This window comes from Lagopus leucura, unplaced genomic scaffold (assembly GCF_019238085.1).
Source record: "Lagopus leucura isolate 7727_CA_CO unplaced genomic scaffold, USGS_WTPT01 Super-Scaffold_73, whole genome shotgun sequence".
Classification (NCBI taxonomy): Eukaryota; Metazoa; Chordata; class Aves; order Galliformes; family Phasianidae; genus Lagopus; species Lagopus leucura.
The window spans coordinates 73438265-73454509 of NW_024962252.1; the positions used below are offsets into that span (position 1 = coordinate 73438265).

The following is a 16245-nucleotide window of genomic DNA, read 5'->3' on the forward strand; positions in this document are numbered from 1 at the left end:
TACAGGGACCAAAAAAAACCAAAAACAGTGCAGATATGAGAAAAAACCCCAACAAAACATCAGAGAGATCAAACGCTCTCCATCCTTTAATAACTTTGGGATAAGACAGTCATGCTCTTAGAACCTCCCAGTGCTGGTCTCATGGCAAGAACTGCACTATTCCAGAAGAAGCTGGTGCCTTCTGAGGCTCAATCCCCATATGCCCATGCTGAGGACAGGCAGCATCATTCTGTTAGTGGCATCAGGAACAGACTCTCTGCTCAGCCCTGATGGCCAGGTGCCAAGTGCTCCAATGCAGTGGTTGCAGCAATGTTCACTGTGAGAGTTGCCACACCTTTCATATCAACTCTGCATCGAGTATCCATATAGCTTACAGCTGTCCTGCTACCAAAGCATCACAGTCATTTCAGAGTTTACTCCGAGCGAATTCCAGTGCAGTAGTCAGGGCTCCCTGCATGCCCTTGGCATTTCCGCTGCCCTTAGCAACGATAGGAGAACCTCCTGCCTTGCCTTCCATCTGTGTACAGACAGCCACGGCCCAGTCAGCAGCAGAGAACACGGGGAGACAATTCTGGGGAAGAGACACACACTTTGGTCTGTGGAGCACTCTGCAGTCTGGAAGAAGGAACACCTTTCTCCTCTCATTCAGCCTGGACCCTCGCTACCTGGGGGAGACGTGACTGAAAGGAGGCTGAGTTTACGTGTTAGCGCTACGTCCTGCTGCTGGGCAAACACGTCCTGGAGGATCCAGGGATATCTGTGCCCAGCAAAAGCTGAAAGATTATCTGGTCCCAGCACAATCATCTCTGGTCATTCCTCAACTTAATTAATCAGTGCCACTGGGTAGAAACCCAGGAAAAAAAAAAAAAAAAAAATCAGCTGGGACCTATTGAGCAGCGTACCCAATCCTTCTCTGCAGGCAGGCTCCTGTGATTCTGCCAGGGTTGTGCTTACCTTGGACACCTGACAGGCACAGAGCACCTCCCCAGAATCCTGAGGGCTGAGCAGCAGGACTGATGTGCCAGGTGACTTGTCACAAAGCTGGTTCACTACCTTCATTAGGATCTAGGAGAGGAAGGAAAAGGCAGGGTCAGGCTACAGCAAAGGAGAATGCTGTGCAGCTACCTTTGACTGCAGTCAGCATCTGAAGTATTGCTGGGCAAACAAGCCATGTGCTTTACTCACAGACAGGGAATCAGCTGGGACAGTATCAATAATGACAGGATGGTTGCAGTGTTTTGCTAGCAGCCTTTGTGCCTTCTCTTCAGCCTGGAGGAAGAAACACACAGCACTTGAGGGTTACAGGTGGCAAAGGGTGACGGGGAGGAGTATATAAGTATGCAACATGTGTATATAGGGAGTGGAAGTGCTGTTCTGTACGACAGAGGGGAGATTTATGTTAGCAGAGGTCTGGAGACCTGTACAACCCTTCTGCCTCAAAAGCAAGCAGAGATTTCAAAAGGGACAGTGACAAGTTCAGTTCTCAGACTCTCTCCTTGGCCTTTGCACTGCCACATGTATCAAGGCAAGTTCCTTTGAGAAGATACTGCTACTGTAAGTAAATGAGAACATTAAGTCTGCATTATGAATTTCATAAGGATTTTTAATATAATCATGTAAATTAGTAACAAGTACAGTGGAAAAATCACAGCAATATCCATATGAATGGGAGAAAGGCTCTTCTGCCACTCTACTGCATGATCTTGTAAAGACCATTTTCAGGGCAACGTCATCTTCTCCATGCATTAACAAGTAGGCAATGCCTATCTACTTGCTGGTATTTGCAAGAAGTCCTATCCTCACAGATAGGACAGACATCAGGATTTTGCATATACCAGAAAAGCAGTCAAGTCACTGCATTTTATGAATAACAGCCTTGTCAGTGAAATCAACTCAAGACAGGGCTTACACAGCACCGTGTGATTGCACCCACATTTGATGAGGCTCCAGACACTGAATTGCAGTGAACTGTGACAAATACATGAAGTTCAGTGGTGGACATCACAGTGCTATTAGCAAGCTACAGTGAGTGTGCTGCTGTCACAGTACCTGCTGCATCTCCAGTTTCTTGATGGCTGTGTTGGCGGTTCGCTGCAGCGATTTGAGGATGCTCTGTAGTTCTTTTCTCTGCCACTGGGGCATTGTAGTGCTGGCCACCACCTGGAAGACAGTCTGCTTTGTAAAGATACTGAACTGTAACTAGAAATAAATTGCTTGTTCTCCGGAAGTTCAGACTGGAGCCTGTCCTCTTTCCAGACTTTCCTATACACATACCTGATCATGCCAGTCACTCACTGCAACAGTTTTTTCAGCTGGGCATCTAAAACCTGGGGAAAAGCCCGGAAACCCTTTTTTACTGCTTAACTCTCCTCTGATATTCCCTCTGGGAGCAGAGGCACCAAGACACGAGATGAAATCTTTATGAACAAAGAGGCACCAGCAAGTTGCAGCTTCTTTCTATTGACCATAGTGAATCTCCTAGGGAAGTCATGTTGTCTCAAGAGCCAGCCAGTGCTGGGATCTTTCTGTATGGAATGTAATCCTTACTTTGGTTAACTGTCCCACTTCTTTGGAGAGGTTCTGCATCTCAAGAACAGAGGTGCTCCTCCTCTGCTTCATCCGTATTGAGACAGAGTCCACTTCCATAGCCAAGCACTGACCTACTTCTCGGGCCTGGAGAGAGGAAAAGAAAATGTTTCAGATGCAGCAAGACAAAGAACAATCGGGGATGGAAAAAAGAGGGAGGTGGCACTGAAGTGCTGTTAAGTATCCAATGGGAAGACATCTACAGTCAAGCTTTAAGAACGACTGTCCCCAAGAGATTCTGGAATAGAGAGCTCCCCTCTAGATCTGCAGCCATTGCTAGATGGTCACACTTGTGGGACAACACTGTCATGTAGCTATGTTTGTTCAGCAAAAAGTCCTCCTCAGGATTTCAATGACAAAAAAAACTGGGAGGCCCTTTTACTTTTTAGTGCATTAACAAATGCATTATTGAAATTAATAACTGAAGAAACTGAGTAACATTAAGACTAAAGAAACCTCACACCTGACATTTCCTGAAGATGAGTTCAGCTGGTCTTGGCCCATTTCTTATTGCTTTCACCAACAAAAGCTAATGCAAGCTTTTTGCACTCCCTGGCAGGTCTTTGTGCCCACAGTGGTCCTGGGAGACCAGGACTGCAGAGAGCATACAGGAAAAGCTGTGAACAGAGAACTGCTCTGCCTAGCTGGATACACATCCCGTATTCCAGGTTACTCCTCCACACCTGCAGCCTTCCTTGTCTAATTAACACTTAGCTCCTTTCAGAGTCTCTTCAGTTTAACACTTCCAGCAAAGTATGCAGATGTGCCCTGCAGCTTTTCCTTTCTCTGCATTAAGAAAAAACACAGTAAAAACACAGCAGTGCAGGGGACAGCCAGGCAAAAAGCAATAGATTTGCAGGGGTGGCCTTTGCATCTAGTCCTCCCAGTTCCACTGGCAGTGAGTCCCTCTGACTGCAGCCTGTAAGGAAATGGTCAAGGCACAGGGACCCTGACACTTCTGCATACACAACAAGGATCTCACAGGAACAATAATAGGTTGCTTAATTTTTATACAGACCCTATCAGATCAGAACTACAGTTTGGCAAGAAAGAGACTACAGAAAGAAGAAAAAAGTCTGTAAGAATGAGAGCAGAACCCTGTAGTTACAAAAAACAAATGTCCAGCTGTGACAGGAGGTAAAACCAAAGCACAAAGGATTACACCTTTAAATACCTCCCCAGTGATTGAAATTTCTATAGTCCAGAAGTCTCCTGGCACTCTGCATTGAATGTCTATCTTGGAAAAGGGGGTCTGAGGGAAGGAACAAAGGTCAAAAGAGACTGAAATCTAGGGCAGCTGGGGAGTGGATATGCACAGTGAGGGAAAGCAGCAGAACTGTGTTCAGGGGTAAAAGAGAAAGTGAGATCAGACATAGCAGCGAGGCTCCAGCCCAAGCAGAGGGAATTTAATTGCCCAAACAGGAGCCTACTAAGCTGGATTTAGCTGAAATCTGTTTCTCCTTTCTTACCTGTTTGGCTTGTCTCCCTGTCACTGCAATGACACGACTAATCCCTTTAACAAGCTGACGTTCACTGACAATGGCCAGATCCTCCATTGCTCCTGTCTGTAGAAGGTGTCTGCAGAGTTGACAGAGAACAGAGAAGACACAAGCTGCTCACTGGGAACAGAAATCATCAGGAAGACTGCTTTCATTTTAGCCACATCTCCAGGAGGACAGTCTCTACTCAGTCCCAACAGCTTCAAACCTTTTTCATGCCTAAACTCCTGGTCGAGCAAGAGACAGCAGAGCTGAGGCTACTGCAGAAGAATCTTTGTGCTACCTTCCCAGCAGGCTACTGACAAATATATATATTATTTATGAGTAGATTGGATGGGGATCTTTTCCTTCTATTCAGCTACTGCTGAACCTTGTGGAAAGCCATTTTTCATCTCCAGCTCTTCCACTCCCTTGATAGATCATCACATAGAAGCCACTGGCCTGCAGTCATACTGCTGCTGTGCAGACATAGGGAACTGATCACCTTCCCTCTCTTCCTTGGCTATACAAAAATGGATATGAATACTACAGTGTCTCAATGACTCTGTTACCACAAGCAATTATTTCAGATAGCTTAATTAGAAGTGATCATCTCCACTCCCACGCAGTTTCTTGTCCTGTTTCTCCCACGTGACTAGAAACTTGCTCATTTCCAGCTTTATCTACTCAAATGCCAATTTGTTTCCATTTTTTCCATGTCAGCATCATACTAAGATTGATTAACTCTTCTTCTACTCTAGTGCTAGAACAGGGCTAAAATAATTAAAATAATCAGGCTGGACAATAGTTCTTACAACTGTCCCAGAGATTTCTGCAGGGTCTGGAGACCTCCTGCAAGCCCCAAACCAAACCAAGTGTGACAGGACACAAATCCTGCTTCACACTCTGCTGCAGCCTTGCAGCTTTCAAGTGGATTTCAGACTATGAAACAAGGAAAAATGCTCTGTGTTTCATTACTGTTTTCTCACCCTGGCATTCTGAAAGCTCCACAACAAGCCTACTCTGTCCCTGTTTCAGGTAAAGAAACTCAGTTGCACAGGAACAGAGTGTGGAACTTGGAAACATCTCTCTCTACCTAAGCCACCAGTGCTCCTATATGAGGTCTTGTAAGATCCTCACAGAGCTCCTCACATAGGCCTGGACCTGGCATCAGGGTGGGAAACAACTTGAGAATTACAAGGACACAGTCTGCCCACAAACACACCTTTTTGGATTATTAGTAAAAAGACACTTACGTCCCACAGCAGAGCTCCACAGAGGTTTGCATTGCAGCCTGAGAGTTGCTGGTTAGCACAGTCTCCACAGGAATTCCCAAGGACACTATCCTCACTGGGTCTGGATACCCCTGACAAAGGAGAGAGGGATCAGCAGTTACCATACAGCCTTCAGGGACACTTACAGACTAACCATACGGCTTCAGAACCCTGCCTTACTCTATTCTTATTCAAGAGTGGTTTCAAAGTCAGGCACCATAAGTAGCCTGTATGGGGATAAATACAACTGGGTGATGCCAACAGCTGTTAAGTCTGAAGAAGTAAGTAGAAAGCCCGTGCATCACCAGTCTCCACACATTATAATGTAGTGCTCCACACATAATGTAGCTCACCTCCATCCCATTTACACCCCTGAGTTTTAGGAATCAGTTCCCTATGGAAACCTCCTGCTTCAATATCTTTTATGACCCTGATGATTTCAGCTAAAAGAGAAGGCTCAGAAAGAGGCGTCCTGCCCTCCTGTCATACCTCGTCTAGAGCACGGAGTCCCTGAACTCTTCTTGCCAGTGCAAGTGGGACCTCAGCCATATACACAGCCTCATTTCGCTTGATCACATCCTGGACCACCTGCTCCACTCGCTGCAGCTGCTCCACAGTCACAGGGCCCTGAAGAAGTAAGTCTGCTTTCAGGAGAAGCCTCCTGAGAACAAAGGAGCTTGGACAACGTCACTTTCCCATGTCTCATCTTCTCTGCTTGTAAAAGGGAATAGTGAGCATCAAGTGACTACAGTGAGAGGAGAAACAATCCCTGAAGAGAAGGCTAGCACTGCGGTACTGGCACTGCTGAGAACCAAAGAAACACAAGTCCAGTCACCTTGACATTAAAGTCGAAGCGCAGTTGTTCTGCTGTCACATGGGAACCTCGTTGCTCTGTGCTGTCACCCAGAACGTGGCGAAGAGCGAAGTTTAGCAAGTGGGTAGCAGTGTGGTTTGTCATGCAGGCCAGCCGCTGGACCTGAAAGCACCAGATGATTTAGCATGGAGTGCTGGTACTCCACACCCTGGGGGAGCAGATGATGGCACAAAGAGGTAAGAAAAGGTTGTATTTGAGGGGATGGAAGATGATGGTGGAAAAAAAAACAAAAAAACAAAACAAAAAAAAACAAGTAGCATAGCTGTCAAATGAACTTATGCTACCAGGCAGATATAACATCTTTTCCCATGGGATGACCTCTGTAAAACAGCAAAAGCTAGGCTGGATACTTCCAGACAGAGCTGCAGTTCATAGCACACTACAGACAAAGTCATTTGCAAGTTTGCCCCTCCTGCTGCACGTTGTAATGAAGAACAGTCAAGACAAGAGACAAGGCTCTGATATGAATACCTTACTCAGGACTTTACAAGATTCTCAAAGCAAGGCTGGGAAAGGGTTAAGATTACCTCATCCACAAAGAGCTGCACTTGGTCTCCAGCATGCAGGGTTTCTACAGCAGTGACTTCATGGATCACGTAACCACCACAGAGACGAACTGACTCTACAGGGAAGAGTACGTCCTGAGCAAAGAGAAACAGAAAAGTGAGTTAGGTCACAGAAAACATCCAACAACCTGTGCTAGATACCTGTTCGACCCTACTGGGAAACGTAACTCTTATTAGCTCCAAAGAGACAGGAATGGGATGGGAAAAGCAGGGACAAAATAACATAACCAGAGTGCCTCATCCCTTCCCTGCATCCAGCCAATCACTGCACATGTTGAGACTGCCAGTCTGCAGTGTAGAGGCAGCCACACCAACTGTGCTAATGAATTTTCCTAACAGGGATATTTGCCCGAGAAAATGCCAAGGCACATGTTCCAGGCATCCAAGGTGTCACTTCTGCCTCATGAGGCTGGCAAGAGGAACTCAATCTCCCCTTCAGCTTAGGAAGATGCACTTATTGCATTCTGTAAGGCTGAAAAGGCAGCATCAGTGCCCAAAGGTGATTCTTAAAAGCTGGAATGCAGGAGGGAAGAAATACAGCATTCCACATAACTAGGGCCAAAGCCCTTCCTCTGGCAGGCTAAAAAAAAAAACTTGCTTCAGAAGTAGAATCCTCCCTAATACTTTTCAGAGAAATAACAGATTTTCTAGTATGTCTTCGGTTGGGCACTGTAGTTGTCTAGGACTGGCCAGAGACGAGTTACTCTTCTTATGGACTCTCTGATTATTAATTGCATTCTCTTTGCATTGCTGCCATAGCTGTTAAGAGTGCAACACACCAAAGGAAATCCTAGGAATACTTCCAACACTTTCACAGCAAGAAGAAATTGTGAAGAACTGAGAGAGAGAGAGAGAGAGACAACCAGAGCAGCAGACCCACTTCTGTGAGATTACTGCTGTTTCTCCCCTAGCCCACCAACCCCAAGGCAAGGACAGGGAAACTGTTAAGAGTTAGCAGCTTGCAAATTAAGACAGTAAAATGGCCCATCACTTGGAGAACTCTGTCTGGCCTCATTATCTAGGAAACCTTGGGTTCCACCAGCAAAGTGTCTCACCTGCTGTCCTAAGCGTATCAGGTAACCTTGGTCAGAGTCTTGCCCACCCTGCTCTGCATAAAAGTTAGTCCTGTCCAAGATGACGCCACAGTGCTGCCCTGCCCCGACCTCCTTCTGAAGAGATTGATCTCTGTACAGCATCAGGATGGTGGCCTGGCACGGGCTGAACTCTGCCAAGGGGAAGAAGACGGCAGCAATCAATGCGAGCACCCTGTCAGATCACACCATGAAAGGAAGCACCATTTCTCTGGCCATCCCTACCAACACACAGCCTATAATGAAAGCTAGCACTTCCCTTTGACTTGATCAGAGAGGAACAGCTACTGGCCAAAAGGACGAGGGATCTGCTATTCAGAATCAAGTCATCCCAAACTTTACTTACCACTGTAGAGTAGGTAACTGCTCAGGGACACCCAATCTAGGTTCACACGAGCTCAAGAAAGACATGGTGGACATGCCTGCATCGTGTTATATTGCATACTTGCATGACAGCCTTCTACAAGGAGAAAACTGGCTTGATGGACAAGGGAGATTATCTTCCCTGATTAAACAAGCTACTCTCTTGTAGCATCCTTGAAATCAAACTCAGGAGATATGGACTGGGCAGGTGGACCATAAGGCAAGCGTATAACTGGCTGGACAGTTGGGCCCCAGAAAAAATTGCTCAATATTCTGAAGTCCAACTGATATTAGCAGAGCTACCTGGAGTCTGAAATTATAGCCAACACATTTTAACATCTTCATTAACGATTGTCTATGATAGGATGGGATGCATGCTTCTCCTGCTTGTGTCTGGCAATAATTGGTGAGACTGGCTGATACACTGAAGACCAAGGATGCTTTTCAGAGAGATCTTGGTAGGCCAAAGAAATGGACTGAGAACAACCTTGGGCTTTTCAAGGGCAAGCTGAACACAAGTCAGCAGGGTGCCCTTGCAGAAAAGAAGACTGCTACCTGCTGGGCTGTACGAACATACAGTTAGCAGGTCAAGGAAAATGATTATTCACTTCTGTATGTGGCATTTATGAGACAACAGCTGGAGTGCAAGGAATTCTGACTGTACATAAGGAAAAAACCTTTCACGCTAAGAGTGATAAAAAAAAAATAATGGAACAAAGACCAGAGAAGCAGTGGGATCTTCATCCTTAAAGATACTGAAAGCCTAATCAAAGAAGACCCCAAGCAACCTGTTCTGAGCGTGAAGCTGATCCTCCTTAGACCAAGAGACTGGACATTCAGAGATTCCCTCCAGTCTGAACTACTCCATGATTCAGTGACTGATGAAGCAATATAGTACTAGCTTAATAAATTCAGCCAGTGTCTTCATTTTTCCTCCACTGTGCTCTCTCTGTAGTTCGTCTAGTTTGAGCTATGTACTTGATGTACAGTTTGAACTACCTCACATTTTGCTTGCTGGGGGTTGTCATCAGTACACTGGATAACAGGCTGTACACAGCTATCTCTAATTGCTTGCGACAGTCACACCACCTCTCACTCTCTATGGTTCAGCTTTATGCTTTCCCTAGAGCATCAGCAGCCCCAGTTATCCCAAAGGATAAAAAGCCTGCACTGGCATCTAGTGGCCTGCCAAAGAAACAGCAAGAGCACAGCTTTAAGCTACCAGAACACCTTGCATAATCTTCATTCTCCATAGCACTCAACCCAGAAGCCTGATTGCTGGGGACGGACTCATCTCTGGCAGAAATCAACAGTCACTGCCTCAGCATTGCATGGTAAGACCAACCCATTTCTCACAGCCTTACTACCAGCCCAGCAATAATAACAGCAGCTACTTTGAGAAAAGTTATAAGGGCCAAGAAAAGATGCAGCAGAAAGGTGGACAGGTTTGAACTATGAAGTACGTGTTCTCCTGCACGCACCAGGTAGTAACAGCAGGGTCATGAAGGATTCCTGCTCCCTTAGGCAGAGTTTGCCCAACACATGGGATCTTGACACTTACCATACTGACCATGCTGCCCAAGCTTGTAGGAGTATTTTGGAGAGTCATCAGTAGCAGGTATGTTGTCTCTCTGTAGCTGAGCCAGAGAGTGCACATCGAGGTGCACAACGGTGCCTTCCAGCTGTCGTCCTTCCTGTGGGCCACGAGCCTTTCGCTGCAGCAGAGTAAAGGCAAAGTTAGATGCGAGGTAGCTGGGGAAATACAAACCAGTAACTGGAGCTTTAAGGCTAGAAGCAGCTTCTGCCATCTTCCTGGGAAAGACTAACTTAGGTCCATGCTGATGCAGGCTACTGCTAAACCAACTTGTCCCTTCCAGCCCTACAAGCACTCAATACAACTCTGTGCTAGCTTTTAGGCAAGCCATAAGCAACAGCTAACATAAAACTACCTGCACAGCTTGCTGTGTAGCTGTGAAACTTCAAGGCCATTAAAGCTCAGAACAGTGAGGTCTTGATCTGATTACTGTACAGGGCAGGCAGTACAAATCTTCCAGCACTACAGAGCTTGAGGGGGTTATACAAACTCTTCATAATTCACTTGCTGTTTGGGCTGTCCAAGCTGGCTCTGCTTTGGAGGTGTTGAACTGCATGACTACGAGAGGTTGCCCCTAACGTATGTAATTCTGTGATGACCTCCATTCCAGCCAATACTGTACAACACCAATACTCATCTGAAAAGAATCACCAGCAAATACTTCCCAGTTAAACAACTACAGGAAAGAGCAGTGGGACTGAACTGCTGCTTCAGATTCACTTCCCCTCCAGGGAAAAGGGGCATAGCCCTGTGGTGCATCTAAGAAGTCTCAGTAGTGACAGGAATTTTGACTCTGGGCACACAGGAGAGGGTAGGCTCTGAGTTATCCTCATGAAGAGCGCATCTCTTACCTTAGCATCCTCTAGAACAAGCTCATTAAAAGCAGCTGAATCCAAATGGATTCCCTTTTCTTCAAGCATCAAGTCAATTAGATCCAGAGGGAACCCCAAATTCCCATAGAGAGACCAGGCTACTTCAGCTGCAGGGCAAAAAAGAATGATATGAACTATGCATGAGCATTGGGAGGTAAAGGCATCTCCAGAGTTGCTTGAGTGGGATCAATCCGACGTGTGCCTTTGCAACTAGGTTCATGTGGGCTGTGTGCAAATGCACTGATAATGAGAAAGGGCAAAGAAGCCACACAGTTTTTAATATGGGACTGAGTACAAACAGAGCCACATAGCCACATCTCCGCCAATATTCAGTGCAGCACATCTAAGCAGGCAGCTCCTATGGTTGCGCCCTGAGCACCTCCTTTCAGTTGTGTCTTGTAAGAATCCATTTAATCAATAAAGCAGCAAAGGGAGTTTCTAACTTCCCCAGTGCCTGGTTCGTTGTGGGAATGATGTACCAGGAAACAATTGCAGTCTAGAGAAGGGAGAAATATCTGCTTTTAAATTTGGCTTTGGAATGCCCAGGGCTGGAATGTCATCAAAAGCACAAGGAGAAGGGCAGCTACAGTTTTGACCGCAATGCTCACGATGACCTGGACCAAACCATCTTTAAGTGCAACTTGGCTGAGGTAGGAGGCTTACCTGGGAAATTTTCAGAAGGTTTCATCTGCTGCACTGTCCGCTCAATGATGCGCCTCCCACGCTCAAGGGAGGACAGAAAAGCAACTTCATTTTCATTGATGATATCCATAACCTGCCCAAAGAACAGAAGAAGGGTTACCCATAACATCACAGGAAGCTCTCCAGCTCAGCTCAGCCCTGCCACCTCTGGGCTCGCTGCTAGAGACAGCTCAAACAAATCAAGTGGATGTCTAATGGGTGCTCTGTCTGCCTGAACCAGCATCCATTATTTTGTGTCTCTGCTGCACTATTAAACAGTGCCAAAGTCATTGTGTCTCCTATCATCATCCCTGATAATACTTACCGTCCACCTGGGAAGAGATGGATGCTGAAACAAATGTTCCCTGTTACACTTTTGTTATCTATGACCCAATTAAAATTGCATGGCTGAAACAGACAGAGAAATTGCCTTTCACAGCTGCTGTCAGCAGAAGCAAGCAGGGACTAGCCTTAAATCCCCAAGCCACTTTGGACAAAGGGTACTCAGGCTAGAACAGACTGTACTTGCATTCAACAAAATAGCTGCCCTAGCTTTTCCAGAGCAACAGCTGCCTTTTATCAGAACAAGGAGTCCCTGCTAATGATCTAATAGAGCTCCCACAACAAAGTCCACTAAATATACTTCTCAAGCCCAGGCAGTGCCCACGATGCAGACATGGTCCCAACACGTCCCAGCCTATACATGAGAACCCCGCTATGGAGTAGGCTATGCAAAATCCTCCAGCTAAGATCTGTGAAAGGGTTCTGCCTCTGAGAATAGTGCCTTACAAAGTCTATGAGAGAGGGAGGTCTCTTTCCAGGGTTTCTGCATTGCTTACCTGGTCTGCACTCTTCCTCAGCTCTGGATAGGCATCTCCCTGTAGAGTGAGTATCAGTTAGAGATAACACCAACCTCAGACAGTATCACATGGGAGAGTCACACCCATACTTACAGCTGCTGTCTCCTGGCTATCTCCCCATAACCCTACTCAGCTAACCCTTGCACAGCACCTCTGTGGCAAACACATTGGTTCACAACGCGCAGAAAGCACTGTCATTTAAGATGTTGTTAGTAATCACAGAGACCAATCTCAGAAAGCTTTAACCAGATATGACAGCTCAGAAACTGCTGCCCTCAGGAAACAAGTGCGTAGTTGCATGTATTTATGCTTATTTGGGCTGACTGTATCATTAGTTACAATAGCACAGCTCCCCATCACAAGCGATCCACAGACAAGAGATGTTTACTGTTGCAGTGCACCAGATACACCCTCCTGGTACTCCATTCTGTCCAAGGTTGTCTCCTGACATTGCACAGGATACAAACATGGAGCTGAAGAGAATGTCTGACACTTGTCTTCTCTAAAGCAGTAGCTCTTACTTACCAGCACTTCCACTACAGTAGGCACAAGGGAGGCCAAGAGCCCATGTGGAGCATGAAGGACTTCAGAACAAAAGCGAACAGCCCTGCGTAGAATCCGACGCAGCACCAGTCTGAAAGCAGGGCAGAATTCCCCAAGCAGCATGTGAGCATCTCTGCCCAGCACCCACAGTCCAGTGCACCCCCACATGCAACCCCTATTTGGCCTGGCCTAACTGCCAAAGGTTGGTTGCTCCACATACTCTATACCTAATCCAAGGATGAGATGCAGGTCTGAACCTCTTTCAGGCTCTCACATGAATCTCTCCATATCTTTGGTCCACATTAGCACCTTTCCCCCGGCTCCCATTCCCTTCTGGACCTAATTTCCCTACTGGAAACTACGCGGTTTCCATATATCCTTACTCTGCTCCAGTGAGGCCTGGGTAGATGCCATCAGTGATGCACACACACAAGGTCCGCACGTGATCTGCCACCACACGGTAGGCCATATCCACATGCCCAACATCAGCATTCCCAACCAGACCTTGGTATCTGGGCCCCCCACAGCCCTGAAAGAGAAAGTGAGGAGACCACAGATCAGCAGAAGGATGCAGAAGGAAAAGTTCCAATGCAACAGGCAGCCAGCTACACTTGACATCATGCTTCTCAACTACTCTGTGAATGTAAGACAAATTGATTAAATCCTTCCAGAACATTAGAGACCAAAAGTTTTGTACCTAAGACAGGTCAGCCAGTGTCCTAGCCCTAAGAAATCTAAGACACTTTGAATTAAAAATGGATCATCAATGCTGCTGTACTAGTGGATTTCCAGTGTGGAATTGACCCCGAGTTTCCCCGTGTGGGGCCTGGCCAGACATACCTCCTGTCTCAAAATACTGTGTAAAGAAGGCAAGGCTGTAGTATGGCATGAGGCAAATAGCTTGCTCCAGAAGAGCTTTCACTTAGCTGTGACTGTAAACAGGATCACCTTGTGAATGGCATCCAAGATGGGAGTGAAGAGATCTGTGTCGTAGTTGGATCGTTTGTTCTGCAGAACCGTCACCAGCCTTTCTAAGCCCATTCCTGTATCCACATGGTGCTGAGGCAAGGGAAGCAAGTTCCCCTCCACCTCTCTGTCAGCAAGTTAGGAAAAATAAAAGGCAGAAGAAAAGTACCAGTCAGTTCTGGGCAAAGAAGAGATGTACTTGAGATGCAGAGGATGGGAGTGCAATAAGGGAGTGATGGGATAGAAGCAGCAGGTAATCCAACACATGATAACTCAGGGACAAGACTAACAGCAGCCTGCCTTGGCACTGACTGGTAGCCAGGCTCTGGTCATCAGATCATCAGGATATATTGCAATAGATGGAAAAAGGATTTTTCTAAACAGCAGTCTTCTCACCCTCCAAGTTTCTCTGTACTGCTGCAGACCTGATCTCTGGTGTAATAATTTAAAGGATGAATGGATAAAAGCTAAGGAGAACCACGACTCTCAGTGGACACATCCTCCCAGCTTCTCCTTTGCTCCTCTACTGCCACCTCCTGGAAAGCAGTGAGGTGCCTAAAAGTATACATGCATGATTTAGATGGCATGTAACAGAGAAAGGCACTGGAGTTCAGAGGAGGTTCCTGGTACCTGCTATACTGCATGAAGACCAGGTTCCAGATCTCCACTACATCAGGGCTGCCCTGGTTCACCAGTGCTGAAGCATTTCTTCCACCACCCACATGGTCATAGTGGATCTCCGTGCAAGGACCGCAGGGACCTGTGTCACCCATCTCCCAGAAGTTGTCCTTCATTGGGAAAGGCAGCACGTGGCTGGCAGGCACTCTGGAAAGGCAAACAACAGAGGTGGCAATGTTGGTGTGCACATGCAAAGCACACGTTACACTATATCACAAGGAAAATTAAAAGGATAGATCCTCCCTGACTACTACAAACTCAGAATCCAAACGCATTAGGACCTGTTTGCTTCTGTTCACGTAGAATTAGCCTCCTTAGCAGCAAAAAGCTGTATCAAACCAGACAGGACCCTCGTCACTGCTGAGAATGGCCAGCAAAACCAGCATGGCTCCTGCTGATGGAGACAGATGTGTCACTGGGTTTGTAGAGCCACTTTTCTCCTTGGAAAGAATTGCACCAGAGCCATGACATGAGGAACAAGACTGACCATTACAAATAGCACTGAGCTGGCTGCCTTGGGCCCAAAGCTCACGTACAGCCTAGAAGCAGCAATTGCTAGCAGAATGCAGACGGCACAACTCCTTGTGGAGAAGAAGTAAAGGATCACAGACATCTTTAGCACACTGCATCCAGGTTAGAAAGCCTGAGGCATACAGCCACAGACCAACTGCACCTGAGCAGTAGCTTAAAGGTAAAATGATCCAGAGGATGAAGAGTCCAACTTTCAGTAACCCAAAGGAAGAAAAAACTAAATGAGTTGAAGACTCACTGCCACATCTATCTTCCATCAATTAAAGAAAAAATGAGAGACTATGGAGACTTGGATGTCAGTATCTAATGCTCAGAGCCCCTTCTCCAGCATGCTTACCCCAAGCTGAGCCATACATCCCTGCACTCCTCATCTGCGCTCAGCCCCAGTGAAGAGTCTCCACCAAAATACGTGACATAGAGACGATCCTTTGGGATCTTGTAGACCTCTGTCAGGAGCTCCCAGGCCATGCTACACGCCTCCTCCTGAGCAGACAGGGACACAAAGGAAGCACAGGAATACAGAGTGGAGTGAGAAAAGGGGGTTCTTCAAAATGACAGGCACCAGAGAAGCATGTTTAGCTCTAGCTCTCTGTAAGCAGTTGCAGTGATTCAGCACAGCACCTGACCCCTCAGCTTTGCACCACAGAGTTTGGAGCTGTAGCGCCCATGACAGAGTGCAGCACTGGTATCACAGTACAGCTACGATGCTTGAAGAAAAGGCCTGCACGTCCCCCAGATGAGGACTTATTCTTGCCACCTCACCTTGAAGTAATCCCCGAAGGACCAGTTCCCCAGCATCTCGAAGAAGGTGTGGTGGTAGGTGTCACGGCCCACGTCCTCCAGGTCGTTGTGCTTCCCCCCAGCACGCACACATTTCTGGCTGTTCACCACTCGCCGCTGCTGCGCCAGCTCGCTGCGGGGATGTGCCGCGCCCAGGAAAACGGGCTTGAACTAGAGAGCACGGGAAAGAGACACTAGCAGCTATCGCCGGCTGCTACCCACGCTCATGCGGGGAGAGAATCCGGGAAGGGCTGGGCCCGCACCTGGTTCATGCCCGAGTTGACGAAAAGGAGGGTCGGGTCGCCGCGGGGCCGTACGGGGGCGGAGGGCAGGCAGCGGTGGCCGTGCTTCTCCTCAAAGAAGCGGAGGAAGGCGGCGCGAATCCGCCCCGCAGACGGGCAGGCGGCACCGCGGCGGGGGCAGCGGGGCCAGGACCGCCGCACCGCAAGCAGCGGGAGGCGCAGAGGACTGGCCGCCGCCATGTTGGCCGAGGGCGGAAGTCAGTGCG

At 47.3% G+C, this 16245-nt stretch overlaps 1 protein-coding gene across 1 annotated transcript; it reads right to left on the bottom strand.

Annotated features, from left to right (window-relative positions):
* Positions 1-68: 68 nt before the first annotated feature.
* On the bottom strand, positions 69-16219 carry AARS2 (alanyl-tRNA synthetase 2, mitochondrial). The gene is made up of 22 exons (XM_042890373.1): positions 16001-16219; positions 15720-15908; positions 15295-15440; positions 14379-14573; positions 13731-13875; positions 13166-13311; positions 12765-12873; positions 12219-12257; positions 11362-11473; positions 10678-10805; positions 9794-9947; positions 7834-8003; positions 6740-6853; positions 6174-6314; positions 5828-5965; positions 5321-5430; positions 4056-4164; positions 2548-2673; positions 2050-2160; positions 1186-1269; positions 955-1065; positions 69-571 (listed from the first exon to the last, which is right to left on the bottom strand). Exons 1-22 carry the CDS (start codon positions 16217-16219, stop codon positions 407-409), a joined length of 2961 nt encoding a protein of 986 aa, XP_042746307.1. The 3' UTR covers positions 69-406.
* Positions 16220-16245: the final 26 nt, after the last annotated feature.